Below are 18,457 nucleotides of genomic sequence, written 5' to 3' on the forward strand. Positions count from 1 at the left end.
GGGCAGCGGCCCGGGCCCCGGCGGCGCGGCGGGCAGGGCAGGCAGCTCCGCGCGCTTGAAGCGCTTGCGGCGCCGCAGGAAGCTGCCGTTGTCGAACATATCGGCGGCTGCCGGGTCGAGGGTCCAGTAGTTGCCCTTGCCCGGGTTGCCCGGCTCGCGGGGCACCTTGACGAAGCAGTCGTTGAGCGTTAGGTTGTGGCGGATGCTGTTCTGCCATTTGCGCGAGCTGTCGCGGTAGAAGGCAAAGCGCTCGGTGATGAAGCGGTAGATGGCGGCCAGCGTGAGGCGGCGGCCCGGGGCGTGCGCCAACGCCATGGCGATGAGCGCGATGTAAGAGTAGGGTGGCTTCCCGCGCTGCAGGGGCCGCCGCCGCCGCCGCCCAGGGCCCGGCGCGGACTCCGTCTCTCCGCGGCCCGCGGCCGCCTCCTCGGGCTCCGGCCTCGGCTCGGCTCCAGCGAGTGGCGACGGCGGCGGCCCCGACGGCGCGACCGAGGGCAGTGCTGGGAAGCCAGAGAAAGCGGCGGGAGGATCCATGTGGCTGTGCCCAGTAGTCGGGATTCGGCAGCCCCTGCCCGCGCGGCTCCGAGAGCAGGGACCGCTGACCCGCCTTATATGGACACCGGCCGCCACCACCAGGGGAGAGGGTTCGGACCTCAACCTCCGCTTCCCTGCTGACCAGCACCTCCCCCCTAATTTGCTCACTCTTCCAACCCCCTTCCTATGTTCACAGTACCTCGTCCCTCATTTTGCCCCTCCTTCAGCCTCGTCCCTTTGGGTTAGTCTTTCCCAAACCCAGCCTCATCCCATTCTGCCAGTCCCTACCCCCAGCCCCATCCACCTACTTGATCAGCCCCCTCCCCACTGGGCCAGCTCTAATCACTAGCACACGGTTTCAGCTCACTCTCCCAGCCTCTTCCCCATTTTGCTTCTCCCAGTTAAGTCCAGTCCCCTCCATCCTCCTTTCCCAGCCATCTCCCCGTCCTTCCATCTCCAGAGCTGACCCCAGCTGGGGCAGAGATGAGGACCACCCTCCCAGTAGTCTGAGACCTGTGGCTAGTCTGGGAGGCATCAGACCAAACTCAGGAATAAGGGAACTTTGGCGGAGGAAATGGAGAGGGTAGGGGGTGGGGAGGGAAGGGCGGAGTGCGGCCAGCTTTGCCCAGAGTAGGGTGTTTGGCAGCTCCATATCAGGGTCACCTTCTCCTCTCTTCCACTATCTCCCCAACACCCCTGCCCTGCCCAGGCCACTTGTGAACATTCTTTGAAAAAACAAAATTGTGAAAAGTGGTCTAACTAGCAGATTTGGAAACTAGAGCACAGACTACTTTACATGGAGAACCCCAGAAAATCCAGAATTTGGACTTGCCCTTCTGGCTGCCTCTTTGTCACACCCCTTCTGTTCTAGAAAGCTGTGCTCCCTTCCTCTCTGTCTCTGTCTCTCTCTCTCTCTGTCTCTCTCACACACACACACACACACCCACACACACACACACACACACATACACACGGAATATGCACAAAACATGACGTACAGCCTCCGGAGTGCCAAGGAGTAATTACCAGTATAGGACTGGGTCCTGAGACAGCTGCTTACTGATGCAGAAACACCACACTGACATCTCCTTGTGAATAAGGGGTCTTGGCAGTTTTTATTAAAAATCCACTCTGGGATGAATGTCTACTTTTGTGGATGAAGGGAAAACCTAACAGAGTCTAGGTCAGGTGGGGGTAAATTTTTTTAAATAAAGGAGTAGACCATGTTGCTCTGGGAAACACCACCTACTACCACTGTCCAGGGGCCATGCTCCCCTGAGACTATTTGAGGAAACCTCCAAAGTGACAGGAGAGACCCAGCACTGGCTTTGAGGGAGGGAAGGGTGGCCTTGTTAAAGGAGCCCTGTCTTCTGGACAGGATAGCCTGGAAGCCTCAGGCAAGATCTAGGGACTTGTGTGGAGCAGGACTGAGAGTATAGGAGGCAAGTGAGATGCCTAAGGTGCAAAATTTAAGGGGGCATTCACGCTCAGAGTAGAGCAAGTACAGGGTCAGCACTTCACAGCAAGTGCCTCCTTAAATTTTGGGACCTAGATGCCTAGCTTGCTTCACCCTAGTCCTGGCCATATTGTGGAGTGTCCCTGTGTTCAGAGGATAAAAGCAGGCCTGTGTCCTAGGGTTTCAAAATCCTTCAAAATCTCTCTGTCCTACTCTCCCGGCTCTCACCCACTGTATCTCATTCTCAGCTGATAATATAACAGCTACCATCTTATATGCAGTAAACACTTTATATGTATGCATTATCTCACTTAAGTCTCAACAACCCTATGAGGTAGGTACTATTATTATCCCCATTTTGCAGATGAGGAAACTAATGTTTTGAGAGGTTAAGAGACTTACCTAACCCATAGCCAGTAAGTTGCAGAGCTGGAATTAAACCTGGAGTTCAGAGCAGGGCACCACCACTCTTCTAAGAACACCATATTTTAAAGCTGAGACTTTAGAAATCATTTACTCTAGAGTTCTTCCAGCTCCCACAACTTCAGCTATAAAGGCTGATTCCTCACCTCTCTCTTGATCTCCAGGTCAGCGTATCCAAGTGCCCATGGGTCACTGCCACATGGATATCTCAAGGCATCTCAAACCCAGCATGACCTAAATGAAATTCATCTCTCCCTCCGCCCAGTGCACCCTCCTACCCCAACCTGCTCCCCTTTCTGCATTCCAAATTTCAGCAAATGGATCCCCATCTCTCCACAACCTAGATCAGAAATGCAGACTTCGTCTTGGGCTCCTCACTTCCACATCTGAGCAATCACCAAGTCCTGTCAACTCCACACTGATCCCAAATCCATCCCTCCTTCAGTTTTCATAGCCTCAGTTCACTCGACATAATTCACCGAGTACTTCTGTGCCAGGCCCTTTGCCAGTCTCCGGGTAAGACAGAGCTAAAGAGAATCACAACCTGGTGGAGAGCTGGACACACAATTACACACTATGAGAAAGGTGAGTAGAGGGGACTGGGGAAGCACGGAGGAAAGAGAATGACACTTGGAGTTCTAGAGACAACTCCCCACCCAACAGCAACAAAGAGTCAGCAGCTTATATACAAGCAGGCTCTGCCTCAGTATCCTCTCACCCTTCCCTCCGTGTGTTCTGCTGCCTGACTACAGACTGCACCAAACAAAGACAGTGCAATCACAACGAACAACTCACCAAAGAAGGCAACACAAGCAGCTGCAGCAGCAGGGAATCCAGCTCCAAGGGCTGAGTGACCTGGGCCAGTGACTCACTTGTGCCTCAGTTTTCTCACCTGCCAAATGGGGGTAATAATGCTCCCTCTCAGCATTGTTATGAGATTCCAATGAGGTTGTGTATAAAGGTATCTGGCCCAGCACTGGCACTTGGAAACTGTTGTTGTTAGTTGCCACTGAGTCAATTCCAACTCATGGCAGCCCCATGTATGCAGAGTAGTACTGCACGCCATAGGATTTTCAAGCCTATGATCTTTCAGAAGCAGATCACCAGGCCTGACTTCTGAGGTGCCTCTGCGTGGATCTGAACCACCAACCTTTTGGTTAGTAGTCCAGCACTTAACCATTTGCACCACCCAGGGATTCCGCTTTTGGTAATAGGGGCTATTTTTCTACTGCACAACTGGTATTTCCGGTATTAAACCAGGAGGAGAGGGAGAGTGGCTGGGCAAGAAAAGTGATCTCAGAGCCTGCATATTTTCAACCAGGGGCAGCATAATCCTGCACCCAGCCTCGGGTACACAACCAAAGCGGATGAGGTCTCAGCCACCGTCTCTCCCATCTTCCCTTTGGGGCCGAAGCCCCTCTGAAGTCCCCTACCACAGTCTCTGTCTCACCCCTTCAAGGAGTGGGGTGGGAGGAGTGGGGCTGACTAACCCCCATGACAGGCTGCAGTTTTCTTGTACATTCACTCTCCCGGTCCCTCTGTAGAGCCTGGACATAGTATATGTTCAATAAAAGACACTGAATGTGTGATTGGCTGCACTGATCCTGGGGAAGGTGGGGGCAGGGAGTTGGGCCAAAGGGGTGAGAACCCAGACTTTTCCAGTTCTCTGTGCCTGCTTGGCCCCCTCCATTGGGCCTGCTTCCCGGAGTTGAGCAGGCCAGAGTCAGGGGGCGACCCAGGGCTAATCCGTGTTTTCAGCGTGGCTGGGCGCTCTTTTCACAGGCCCTGGGCCGGACGTGATGTGGCTGAGCATCCGGGCATAAGATGGCTAGTGAAAGTGGCCCCTTTCTCATGGGCCTGGATTCCAGGCCGCCCGGCGTCTGAATGGAGCCCCGGGGGTGGGAGGAACACAGTGGCTGGGCTGGGCAGCCCTTTGTCTGACCATGCTGGGTGGATATTCAGGCTGGCAGGAGGGATTAATGGCCAGGGATTGGCCCTGGGGCCGGCCTTCCCATTGCCCTTTGGAGGCCAAAGGCCCAGGTCAGGGCATACAGAGTTGATGGCTCCCTAGATAGGAGTGGAAATTCCCACCCTTGTCCAAAGCTGTTAGCTTCAGCCCCCAAGGCTCCCTGCCCCCAACCCTGGCTCTGCAGAGGCACCACTAACCTAGACAGCCTTCAAGGCAAGCAGCAAAGGGTGGGGACCAGCACATCCCAACCACTCTGCCTGGGAGAGGGGGCTGAGGCTAAGAGTCCTTTCAGATCCCAGCCCCCAGATTCCCAGGCCCTCTAGGAGGGCCCCATGATTGGCCCTCCAGAGCTCTGGGGAGAAACAACTATGTTAATCCAACAAGGGCCTAAAAGGCCAGTCTGAGCTGTCAGCCAACTGCCATGAAACTCCTGAGGGATTCCTCCACCACAGCTGGTTTGAGACTACCCCAGAGTCATTTCTTCATAAAACCCTCCATCGTGGCATCCACAGATCACATAACCCAGAGGCTGTGGGAGGGGCTCAGGAACCAATGGAAATCCCAGAGACACACCCACATCCCCTGCCCCGCCCCACACTCAGGGGTTATGAGGGCTGCCGCAGGACCTCCTCCCTGTTACCACAAAACTAGCACCTGGAATAGGAGCTGCCCAGGATACCGCCATTCCTTAGGAGCCTGGGGCAGGCAGTTTCAGCCCAGCTGTGGGGGGTCCTGGGACCTTGCTGTGGCTGGTGAGGACTATTCTGACCAGGCTGCTCCTGAATTAGTCGTGAAAACAGCAGCCAGCCTTACCCAAAGGGCTGACTCCTGTGGGGCGCCCTCTGGGCCCAGAGCACCTGAGCCAGGCTCAGAGACAGGAACAAGTGCAGGCCTGACACTGGTGACAGCATCAGGGAATAACCCAGGAGGGGGAGGCCCCTCTGTGTGGCTCTTCATTCCTCAGGCCCCTTCATTCAGCACATCCTAGGGATGCTTACTCCTTGTGCAGCCTGCCTAGGTGCTGTGGTCACAGGAAGAGTCCGACTGTTCTCTGCCTTCACCATGCTCGGGAGGAGCAGCCAAGCAGACACTCCCATACTTGGCAGCCAGTGTGTGATGTGGGCAGGGTCAGGACTGCAGGAGAAGAGGGGCCCTTACTTGGCCTGGGGAAGTCAAGAAGACTTTCTGGAGGAGTAAACTTCCAGTTGGCTGGAGGGGAGGCGGTGGAGGGGGAAGGCTCAGTCTGGATTAGAGGCTCATTCTCTGTACCACCTGCAGATCCCCATCACTGTGCTTACCTTACTATGTTTTCATTGTCTCTTTATGTGTGTACCCCTCTCACTAGCCTTTCCATGCACTGAAGGCAGGTTCCGTGTCTCACTCATCTTTGGATCCCAGCACCTAGTGCTTGGCACAAGCTGGTGATCAATAAATATGTACTGGATGCCTGGAAGATGGCTAGACACCAAAGTGAGGAAACTGTAGCACAAAGGTCTGAAGGCAATAGCTTATGGTCCATTCTGGGAACTGCAAGACCTTCAGTGTTTGAGGACTGAATGAGCCAAAGTATGTCAAGTTCTTAGAACAGTGCCTGGCACAAATCAATGCTGGGTGCAAGTGTTAGCTGCTATTGTTGTTACCATTATTATTCACTGTGGCTAGGGTAGAGTGTCAAGAGACTTATTTAGACAAGGAAGGTAGATGGGGCCAGATTGTAGATGACTTTATCTGCCATGTTAAGAAGCTTGTATCTTTCTAGAGACAATGGGGAACCTTTGAAAATTTTTAAGCTGGGGCGTGACATGATCAGATTTCTTGTTTAGATCACTCAGTCTGGAAAGAGACTAGAGAGGGAAGAGGCTGGAGGCTAAGAGACCATATGGAAGGCTAACCATGGGTTGAGGTGTGAAGCAAGGCTGGCTCTGGGGGAGCATCAGACATTCACATTCACTCCTGACCAGGACAGAGAGAGACCCTCCAGTCATCCATCTCAGAGGGTGGCTTAAATAGTAGCTTTATCCCTGTAATGGATTGAATTGTGTCCCCCAAAAAGATATGTTGTGGTCCTAACCCCCAGTACCTGTGAATGTGACCTTGTTTGGAAATAGGGTCTTTGAAGATGTTCTCAGTTAACATGACATCATATGGGAGTCGGATGGGTCGTAATCCAATATGAGTGGTGTCCTTAGAGGAGAAGAGACACAGAGACACAGAGGCACAGAGGGAAGATGGCCGTGTGGAGACGGAGGACCACCAGGGCTACCAGAAGTCAGAAGAGACAAGAAAATATCTCCTAGAGCCTTCAAGGACAGCACCCTGCCAACACCCTGAATTCAGAGTTCTAGCCTCCAGAACTATGAGACAATAAATGTATGTTGTACAAAACTATCCAGCTTGTGATAATTGGTTACAGCAGCCCTAGAAAACTAATACAATCACTCAGTCCAGAAACTGGTCATCATCCTTCACTCCTTTCTCTACCTCTGACCACTTCCAGTCACCAAGACCTGTCAGTTCTTAGAAATTTCTCTCAGATCTATACTCTTCTCTTGCCCCTCTGTCTCAGTCCTTGTTTAGGCCAATGTCACTGCCAACTGCTACAGCCTCCTATCTGGTCTCCCTGCCTCCCCTTCAGCCCCACTGATGTCTTCTCTCCTCAGTAGCTAGAGTGATGCCTCATCCTGTGGCACCAGCTTAAACACCTTCAGTGGCTCCCCATCACCCTCAGACGCCTGCATGACCTGACTACGGACCCCTCTGCCTCATTTCTCACCAATCTACCTCTGCCGTGCCCCTCAACACACACACACACACACACACACACACCCCACACGCACACGCACGCACGCACACACACACACACACATTCTGTACTCAGCCAAATAGAGTTACTTTCAGCCAAAGTGCCAGGTCCTCTCCCACTCTGATCCTTTGTTAACTGAAATGAGTACAGCCTGCTTTGCTAGTTTTAGATACAAATACAGTCTCATTTATGTTTCTTGCCAGCCCCTCAAGTCCCTAAGACCCTCAGTGGCAAGAAGTCCCATCTTTCTCCCTGAAAAACTCCACCTCCAAATTGTCAGAACAAGTAAAAAACAAACAAACAAACAAGCAAACTAAAACCCTGAGGGTTTTCCATCTAGAGGCAGAGAAGAAACTGCCCACTGCTCACATTGGTCCCTCTGCCTGGAGGGCCCTTTCCTCTCTGATCCGCCTGGTGAATTCCTGCTTGTCCTCTGAGAACTGCTCACCAGCACATGTTCTATAAAAAAAATTTCCCATTTTCTCCTTCCTTCCTCTTTCCCCTCCATACCATTGTGTAATAACAGTAATTACAGCAGATACAATGTATTGGGGGCTTATCATGTGCTGGGAAGTACGTCAGATGTTTTACAAACATCACCTCACTTAATCCTTAGAACAACCCAGTGAGAGAGGTACTATTATCTCCACCTGTGGATGAGGAAGGAGCCTGAGTGGTGCAAGCTGTTTGCGATTGGCTGCTAACCAAAAAGTTGATGGTTCAAACCCAACCAGCGGCTTCCAGGAAGAAAAGTTCTGGTGATCTGCTTCTGTAAAGATTACAGCCAAGAAAACCCTATGGAACAGTTCTACTTGGCAACACATGGAGTCACCAAGAGCCTGGGGCTGATTCAACAGCAGCTAACAAAAAAACAACATGGATGAGGAAACAGAGGCACAGAAAGCCTAAGTGACTTGTTAAGAGGTCACACATGACCGCATCAATTCACTTCCCAGCCAGATTGTGAGAATGACATTTCCTTACATCCTTAACACCTTTAGAGATTGCACTTTTTAATCCATGCAGTCTAACAAGTTAAAAGGGGTATCACATTGTTATTGTTTTAATTTGTATTTTTTATCATTGTTAAGGGTGAAATTTTTTCTATGTATATTTCTTCCCAGGTGAATTTCTGGTTTATGTACTTTGTACCTTGGTTTATGGGGTGTTTAATTTTTTCTTATTGATCTGTAAGAGTTCTTTATGTTGTGTGACATATATGCTACAAGTATTTTTGTATGATTTGTCATTTGTCTTTTAACTTTGTAGCAATTAAAAATTTATATAGCTAAATATATAAAAAGGGAGGTTAGTGCTAATGGAGTACTGAGTTTTGGTTTACAGTGATAGAAAAATCCCATTGATTAAGGGTAGGATCGCACAACTGATTAATGTAATTGCTGTCAATAAGTTGTACACCTATAAAAAACTGAATTGGTAAAAGTTGTGTGATAGATACATTTACAACAATGACAAATAAAAAAGAGTAGCTGCTGAGGCTCCTATGCACAATCAAACACCTCATGGGATTTGGTTCCTTGATTTGGAAGTTTAGGGTCAAGATTTCATGAGACATCCCAGTTAATTGGCCTAATAATGTGATTAGTGACTGGGGGCTTAAAAGCTTGCACATGGCCATTCAAGGTACAGCAATTGTCTCTATTTGACTGGAGCAACAGGGAAGGAGGAGAGTTAGGAAGAGGAGGAGGAAATGGAATGTGTGGCTAACTGCCTCCGTGAACAACTGCCTCCTTTACCATGAGACCAGAAGCACTGGATGGTGCCCAGCCACCATTACTGAACGCTTTGATCAAAGATTCATAGAAGAATCCTGATCAAAAGGGGGGAAATGCAGAACAGAGTTTCATATTTTCATGGAATGTGGATTTTCTGGAGCGATGGAGGCTGGATAAACCCCTGAAACTATTACCCTGAGATAATCTTTAAACCTTAAACCGAAAATATTCCCTGAAGTCTTCTTAAAATCAAACAATAGTTTGGCTTAACAAGCAAAGAATGTCTGCCTTAATCATTGTGTTCTCCTAAGATCTATCTATGTGGGATCAAATTGACAACAGCAACTCAAAAGATTGAATAGGAAACTTAGGGGGCAGTGAGTTTATGTTAATGGGGAGGAACAACTCGGAAAAGGAGGATGAGAATAGTTGCACAACTAGAAGAAAGTAATCAATGTCACTGAATTGTACGTGTAGAAATTGTTGAAATTGTGTATTTCTGCTGTGTGTATTCTCAACAACAAAGAATAAATAAAATAAATTGTATTTAAAAATAAAACGACCCCTGGCACCTCTGGCCTAACTGTACCCATAGAGGCCTACCCTCAGCAGAATGGGAGCAGCTCCAGGGCCAGGACTGTGTCCACTTCATCTTCATACTCCTAGAATAGGCTGCAGAGCTGGACAGCTTAGTGAGGATTTGTTGAGTGACTGACCACCATACTGAAAGAATGAATGAAGGAAGGAAGGAATGAATGACAACTCGTGTCTGGATAGGCCTGATTTCCAGGTAGGAATCTGCCTCCTGCCCTCACTGCCTCTCCACTCAGCTCTGTGGCCCTGGGCCGAGACCCCCCATGCCGTCCTTGCCTCAGCAGGGTCCAGGCGCAGCTCAGGCGCAGACAATGCTGGCTCAGCCCTGAGGGTGTAATTCCAGCCGCTCCTAAACCACACACCCGGCATCTGAAGTATGTTCCATGTCATTTGGGGCTCTCAGCGTTCTGACATCGACCTCACCCCCGCACCCTTAGCAATCCCAGTGCTCTCGGGCCTCCCTTTTTCTCATTTCCAGGGAAGTGGAGGGGGAGTGGTGCTGTCAGCCAGGCTGACTGGGCCAAGGAAACCCAGGCTGGGGAAGAGTCAGTTTGGATCCACCATTTATTTGCTGTGTGATCCTGTGCAAGTAGCACAATCTCTGTGGCCCCATGTTAGACACATAAGCCCCTAGTGCCTGAGGGACTCTGAGATGAGCTAGGCAGCGATCCCCAACCTACAGACTCCTTAGCTAAAGCAAGGCATCTGGAAGCCATGTGGCACCCAGCACTGTCTGTAAACTCAGTGCACGATGTGTCCCTCGCACACACAGTACGAATGCTTTTCAAACAGATGTAGATGCTGCTATGACTGATAAATACAAGCACATTTAAAAGCTTTGCAGTCATTTTTGTTTTTGTCATGATTTTTAATCTATCAGTGGATACTAAAAGCACAACTACTATCATATGGGGTAGCTGGGAGGTATTTTTAAAATCCCCATTCTTAAACTACTGCTCTTGTCCAATATGCCTTCCTAACAGTTTTGGACACTGAGGCCCAGAAAGGGGAGTGTCTTAGTCATCTAGTGCTGCTCTAACAGAAATACCGCAAGTGGATGGATTTAGCAAAGAGAAGTTTATTCTCTCACAGTTCAGTAGGCTACAAGTCTAAATTCAGGGCATCAGCTCCAGGGGAACGCTTTCTCTGTTAGCTCTGGAGGAAGGTCCGTGTCATCAGTCTTCCTTTGGTCTGGGAGATTCTCTGCACAGGAACCTCAGGTTCAAAGGACACACTCTGCTCCTGGCACTGCTTTCTTGGTGGTATGAGGTCCCCATGTGTCTCTGTTCACTTCTCTCTTTCATATCTCCAAAGAGATTGGCTTAAGACACTATCTAATCTTATAGACCTCATGAGTATAACTGCCACTAATCCATCTTATTACATCATAGTGATAGAGTTTACAACACATAGAGAAAGCATATCAGATTGCATAATGGTACACAATCATACAAGACTGGGAATCATGACCCAGCCAAGTTGACAGATATTTTTGGGGGACACAATTCAATCCATGACACGGAGAGACTTCCCTAAAGTCCCAAAGCAAGTCAGTGCAAAGCCAAAAATAGACCCTAGGGCTTTGAGCCCCTCAGCCCCCCCACCCCAACTACTTCTCTGCATTTATTCAACAGTATTTCTTAAGCACCTGCTCTATACTAGGTACCAGGAAGTTAATGATGAAGACCAAGGGTCCTACCCTCAAGGGCTAACATTAAGGTGGGGGTGGGGTGGGTACAGGTGAGGTGTTATGCAGGAAGAGAGACTTTCAACAAAGACTTTATCCTAGAAGCCATCGAAGGACTTGAATCAGGAAGTGACTTGATAAGATTCCTGTTGTATAATAACCACTGCATTTGTAATGTGGACAGTGTACTGGAGGGGTTTTATCATTTAGGATGTTTTCAGGTTCAAGTAACAGAAAACCTCAACTCAAACTGATTAACGCTGTAGGGGAATATATCTTCTTCCTAACAAGGTCAGAGTAGGGCGGTGGGGCTCTGGCTCCACTTCTCTGTGATTCTCTTGGCTCTGCTATCCCTCATGGGTTGGCTTCATCTTCAGGCTGGCGGTAAGATAATTACAGTACCCAGACTACAAAACCTGAGTTCTAAGTGTTCAGAAGAAGAAAGGTTGTCTCTTTCTATGCCTGTTTCTTAGGGGAGGAAAGCCTTCTTTCCCTCCAAATGTCTCCTCAGCTCTCATTGGCCAGAACAGGATCATTTGCCCATTCCTAAACCAATCACTGGCAAAGAGGAATTAATTACATGTTTGACTAGGACTAATCAGAACCTAGTTTCCTGAACTGGGCGTGGGTCACCTTCCCATGAAGCAGATCCCTGTGTGGAAGAGGATGGATACTGAAAATCACGGTTCCTTTAGGAAGGAAGAAAAGAGAAAAGAGAGAAGTTTGGAAGACTTATGGAACACTCACCTCTTTGCCATATATGAGCTGCTCAGGTGTGTCTGCTTCTCGTGCTTGGTTCTCAGCTCCTTGAGGTCAACGCCTTGGACCCAACCTCCTATGGATCCGGGCACAGAAGCCACTGAAGAGAAAGAGGTTGAGTGGAGTGGAAAAGGCAGTGTTGTTCCACAGTAGGATGCACTGGCTCCCACTCTGAGAAGTGTCCAAGCAGAGGCCAGGTAATAATACCTTGTGAAAGACCATTGGGCTGGGTAGCCTGGGCAATTACCTTGACCTCTTTAAGCCTCAGTTTCTCCTTTATAGAATTGAAGAAGGTGTTTTTGGTCTCTAGCAACATTCACCTCCCACAAAATGTTAAGCCTCTAACATCTTGGATGAGCACTAGGGTGGGAGATGAGTGGGGGGACTTGGGCAGGTAGGAAGAGCAGAATGGTGTGCTGGAGCCAGATCAGACCAGCTTGTGAGAGCCAACTTTGTGCATCTCATTCCAACTCTGTTTTCAATGACATGATGTTAGTAGTTTGAAATCGGCCACACTGGGAGCATTTATATCACAGAAATTGTCAAACCTTACAAACCGGGGCTTCCTCTTCCCCCACCCTCCCCAGAGATCCAGTTGTTAAACATTTACCAGCACACCACTTGTTGAGACTCCAGTGAATAAAATAATGAAGATCAGACACGACTGAGATGTTGCTCTGTGGCTCAGTTAGGAGGCTTCAGGGAGGGAAGGCCTAGAGGGCAGGACCTCCAAGGAAGAGTAGTGGGGGGAGTAGGCACTTATCTATCCTCTCTCTGGGACCCCTTAAGCTCACACCCATGGAGCTCTATGTCTGTGCCTAGCATGAGGCCAGATCCTTATGTAACATCTCTAATCCTCACAGTGACTCTATGGGTCAGGACTAACCCTCCCTATTTTATCCCATCCTGAGTTCTGAAAGAGATAGACTATTTGATTCAGAAATTCCCCGTCTAGGAATTCATCTTGAGGGAATAATCAGAGATGTGCTCAATGATGCATGTCCAAGGATGGTCATCACTGTGTTACTTATAATAGGGAAAAAATCAAACCCAATATCCTGCAGTAAGGTATCCATCCCTTGGAACATCAGGCAGACATTAAAAGAACTGTTTTCGAGGACTTTTTTTTTTCTTTTCTTTCTTGTACTGTAAATGAAAGTTTACAGTTTAAGTTAGTTTCTCACATAAAACTTGATACACACACTGCTATGTGACCCTAGTTGCACTCCCTATACTGTGACAGCACACTCCTCCTTTCCACCCGATTCCCCATGTCCATTCAACCAGCTCCTGACCCTCTGTGCCTTCTCATCTCGCCTCCGGACAGGAGCTGCCCAGTTAGTCTCATGTATCTACTTGAGCTAAGAAGCACACTCTTCATGAGTATCATTTTATGCCTTACAGTCCAGTCTAATCTTTGTCTGAAGGATTGGCTTTGGGAATGGTTTTAGTTTAGGGCTAACAGAGAGTCCAGGGGTATTTTTGAGGCCTTTTTAATGACATGAAGAAATGTTCTTGATATAATGTTAAATTAAAAAAACAGGATACAAAAGTTATACAGTATGGCGCTGATGTTTACATACATATACGTACATAGAAAAAGAACTGGGAGAAAATACACCAAAATAGAAACAGTTTTATTTCTAGGTAATAGATTTGGGTGATTTTTATTTTTTAGGAACTAAAGCTATGACGATCGTTCCCTGAACTGCGCTCCTGTGGTGCTTGCTGAATGTATATTAATACTTCCATAAAAAGTTTTTTAAATGTATGCATATTTAATACACAAGACACTGCTAACAATGATTGCCTCGAGGGAAGTGAGCTGTGTGGTTATGAAACAGTAGCAAGAGAGAGTTTAACTCCGTATCATTTGCATTTTTTTCTAACTTAGAATCATGTGCATTTATAATCTATTCAAAAAATGAGTTGATTAAATATTCAAAAACTAGCCAGTAAGTATGCATGAGTTCTCTGCCCAGGAAAAAAAAAGTCAATTTTAAAAAATATTCCTAGTTTATGATGAGGGAATGGAGGTTCACAGACGTGGAGGGAGCTGCCTAGAGTCATTCAGGTGGAAGAAGATTCCAAGCTTCAGTGCTTGTCCAGTGGTAGCAATCCCCTAGAGTGTCTGGGGCTTCATGTTTGCAAACTGTTCTTTCCCTGCAGACTCATCTCCATTTGATAGATGCAGAAACTGAAACACCCAAGTTTAAAGCCCACCTCCCTCTCCCCTAGGTCACCTAGAACTCTGGTTCCTGGCTCCCACCTGGCACCCTTCTCTCCCCCATCCCACCAGGCAGGCAGGCAGGCCGGCAGGCATAGATTCCATAACCATCTGTTAAGGCAAGGGTCCCCAGGCCTGCCCCACGTGGCCCACAGAGAGCAATCATTCACCCCAAGACCCCCAGCACACCAAATATCTCCCAAAGGACTAGAACCCAAGAAACAGGCTAGAGCCACTGGCAGGAAGAAGGAAGGGCTCTCCCAGAGGCAGGAAGCAGCATCTGGAAGAGTTTATGCCTTCGGAGCAGGCTTGCAGTCATTAGTAGAACTTTGGCATGTTTGGGAGCAATAACTGCATGTTTCCTCTGGGGTGCTTGTGAGCCGCCTCTGCTCAGAATGTAATGAGTATATTCCCTACAAGCGGGGCAGTGTTGACGCTCTTCCCAGGCCTGCCTGGGCTGCTCTTCCGCCGTCTGGTTGGTGTTAGGCTCGCCTGCCTTCCTATTTTTAGACATGCCCGCCAGCCGTAGGACTGGCGGCTGTTTATGACTGCGAGCACAGCTGCCCTGATGGGACTGAGGACCAATGGGGCAGCCTAATCGGGAAGGAATTATTTGCTCCAATGCTTTGCTGTGGTCAAGAGTCACTTCATCTCTACTCAAAGACTACACCCCAGGGATTTTCTGAGCTTAAAAAATGGAGGGGATTTTTTTTTTTTCCAGAAGTTACATGGGTGGATAATACAAATAAGTTCAAGAAGAGTAGAGTTGAATCTGTCTCTGTTTCTCTCTGGCCCCAGCTGCTGCTTTCTCTCTATCTCCTTTCGGCTCTTACAAAGGTAGATTCTTATGCCTGCCCTTCCTCCTCTCTCCACCACCCCTCCCGTCATCTGAAAAGCTCAGCTCATGCCACCTCCTCCAGGAAGCCTTCCAAACGGGGTTTAGTTTCTTTCTCTGGCTTCCCCAGAGTTCCTGTACTTCCTTCTGTCACAGACATTATCACACTCTGGAATGAATGTTTGCTGAGCTCCCTCCACCACCTAACTGTGTGAGTCCTGAGGACTGGGCATGCAAATTATTCCTCCAGCAAGATTCCATGTTCAACATTGGGCCAGGGGCAGAATAGATGCCCAGTGAATGCTTACTGACTGATTGGTTGAATGAATGAATTGATGAATAGAATAATTGAGCATCAGAGATGAAAGGAGGCAGGAGGTAGCTCCATCATTTTACAGATAAGGAAACTGAGGCTTAGGAAGGAAAATAAGGAGGTATTATCAGGAATCTTTGGTTGCGAATGACAGAATATCAACTGTAACTTAAAAACAAGGGGGTATTTACTGGCTTACAAATCAGGGCAAGGATGAAACTGGACTCAGGGATGTTTGCAACCAAGTACTCAAACATCTTCGTGTCAGCCTCACTTTACAGACCACATTCTCCATGAGGCTGAGGACCTGGCTATTGGCAGCTCTATGCTCCCATTCTTACAGTTCTGCAATCGAGAAAAAAGAGCTGCAGTTGGGGGGAAAAAAAACTGGGGAAAGACTCTGAGCAGTCCGGTTTGGAACCCATGCTCATCCTTGACAATCACTGTGGAGGATGGCAGCTTCCCCCTGGAGGAGGAGTAAGTCACCCAAAGACAAAGGGGCACCACGGCCATGACCCTTGGGGGAAATCACTGGGAGCTGGGCAGCCACCCTGATTTAAATCTCCTAGAGTTCTAGCATTTCTTGAACTCCTCTGTACCCAACCCATGTTAGATATTTTATACTCACTGTCTTTCAATAACTGCAAGGTGGATGTCATTACTCCCACTGTACAGATGAGAAAACTGAGGGTAAGTAATTGGCCCAAGATCCCAAAGAGTTAAGGGACCCAAAAGATCCTTTAGTTCCTCCCTCCTCAGTGTATAAATGAAGAAACTGCAGCCCCAAGAGGGTGGGAACTTGTCTGAGGCCACAGAGTAGGTCGGTAGGAGATTTGGGAACTGGAACTTACATGAGTAATTAGTCACATTATATTGTAGGTGTGTGTCTTAGTCATCTAGTGCTGCTATAACAGAAATACCACAAATGGATGGCTTTAACAAAGAGAAGTTTATTCTCTCACAGTCCAGTAGGCTGCAAGTCCAAACTCAGGGCATCAGCTCCAGGAGAAGGATTTCTCTCTCTGTTGGCTCTGGAGGAAGGTCCTTGTGATGCATCAGCCTTCCCTTGGTCTGGGAGCATCTCAGCACAGGAATCTCAGGTCCAAAGGACGCGCTCTGCTCCCAGCACGGCTTTCTTGGTGGCGTGAGGTTCCTATGTGTCTCTGCTCGCTTTCCTCTTTTATATCTCAAAAGAGATTGGATTAAGACACTATCTAATCTTATAAACCTCATCAGTATAACTGCCGCTAATCTATCTTATTAGATCATAGTGATCGAATTTACAACACCTAAGGAAATCACATCAGATTACAAAATGTTACACAATCATAAAATACTGGGAATCATGGCCCAGCCAAATTGATACATACCTTTTTTGGGGTACATAATTCAATCCATGACAGTGTATAATAGGCATCTTTGGGGGATCTACTCTGCTCATGACAATTGTCCCTCTCTCAGAACAGCCCATGCACCACTTCACGTGATTATGGGGAATGACTTCTGAAGAGGGAGCCCTGGCAGTCATGACTGTACTAGGTAGCCTCATCCACTTGCCCAAAGCTGATAATCTCTATTAACTGCAGTTTTATATTCAGGGTGATTAGATGCTTCCCTTCCTTATACTGCTTCCCAAGGCTCATCTGGGACCGAGAGAGGAGACACGATGTTAACAGGTTTGACAACGAAGAAGGCAGGAGGAAATGAACTAGCACTTACTGAGTATCTATCAGATTCCAACTCTGCCAAATATTTCATTTGTTCCTCCCAACAAGCCCAGGAGCTAGTTATCTTTTCTTCATCTTTTTTTTTTTTCAATTGTGCTTTAGGTGTAAGTTTACAGCTCAAGTTAGTTTCTCATACAAAAATTTATACACACATTGTTATGTGACCCTAGTTGCTATCCCTATAATGTGACAGCACATTCCTCCTTTCCACTCCGGATTTCCTGTGTCCATTCAGCCAGCTCCTATCCCTTTCTGCTTTCTCTTCTTGCCTCTGGACAGGAGCTGCCCATTTAGTCTCATTGAACTAAGAAGCACACTCTTCCCATGTATCATTTTATGTTCCATAGTTCAGTCTATTCTTTGTCTGAAGAGTTGACTTCAGGAATGGTTTTAGTTCTGGGTTAACAGAGAGTCCGGGGGCCATGTCTTCTGGGATTCCTCCAGTTTCAGTCAGACCATTAAGTCTGGTCTTTTAACTAGAATTTGAGTTCTGCACCCCACTTTTCTCCCGCTCTGTCAGGGACTCTCTGTTGTGTTCCCTGTCAGGGCGGTCATTGGTGGTAGCCAGGCACCATCTAGTTCTTCTGGTCTCAAGCTGAAGGAGTGTCTGATTTATGTGGCCCTTTCTGTCTCTTGGGCTAATGTTTTCCTTGTGTCTTTGGTGTTCTTCATTCTCCTTTGTTCCAGGTGGGTTGGGACCGATGGATGCATCTTAGATGGCCACTCACTAGCTTTTAAGACCCCAGACACCACTCACCAAAGTGGGATGCAGAACATTTTCTTAATAAACTTTGTTATGCCAAATGACCTAGATGTCCCCTGAAACCATGCTCCCCGGACCCCCACCCCTGCTATACTATCCCTCAAAGTGTTTGGTTGTGTTCAGGAAACTACTTAGCTTTTGGTTTAGTACAGTGGTGCTGACTTCCACCTGTATTGTGTATTGTCCTTTCCTTCACCTAAGATAATTCTTGTCTACTATCTAGTTAGTGAATTCCCCTCTTCCTCCCTCCCCACCCTCATAACCATCAGAGAATGTTTTCTTCTGTGTTTAAACCTTTTCTTGAGGTCTTGTAATAGTGGTCTCATACAATACTTATCCTTTTGTGACTGACTAATTTCACTCAGCGTAATGTCTTCCAGATTCATCCATGTTATGTGATGTTTCTTGGATTCATCGTTGTTCTTTATCGTTGCATAGTATTCCATTATTTGGAATATGGAATACCATAATTTGTTTATCCATTCGTCCATTGATGGGCACCTTCCATCTTTTTGCTACTGTGAACAGTGCTGCAATGAACATGGGTGTGCATATATCTATTCATGTGATGGCTCTTATTTCTCTAGGATATATTCCAAGGAGTGGGATTGCTGGATCATATGGTACTTCT

General features: G+C 47.8%; 1 protein-coding gene across 1 annotated transcript in view; it reads right to left on the reverse strand.

Moving 5' to 3' along the window:
- The window catches only part of FOXE3 (forkhead box E3), a 15,193-nt gene extending 491 nt beyond the window's left edge, over positions 1-14,702 (reverse strand). The window contains exons 1-2 of the mRNA XM_023727034.1: positions 14,606-14,702; positions 11-668 (exon numbers count right to left, since the gene is read on the reverse strand). Coding sequence (XP_023582802.1) covers positions 11-668; positions 14,606-14,702 — 755 coding nt within the window. The remainder of the gene's footprint in view (positions 1-10; positions 669-14,605) is intronic.
- Positions 14,703-18,457: the final 3,755 nt, after the last annotated feature.

Source organism: Trichechus manatus, unplaced genomic scaffold, assembly GCF_000243295.1.
Source record: "Trichechus manatus latirostris isolate Lorelei unplaced genomic scaffold, TriManLat1.0 scaffold00015, whole genome shotgun sequence".
In the NCBI taxonomy this organism is placed as follows: Eukaryota; Metazoa; Chordata; class Mammalia; order Sirenia; family Trichechidae; genus Trichechus; species Trichechus manatus.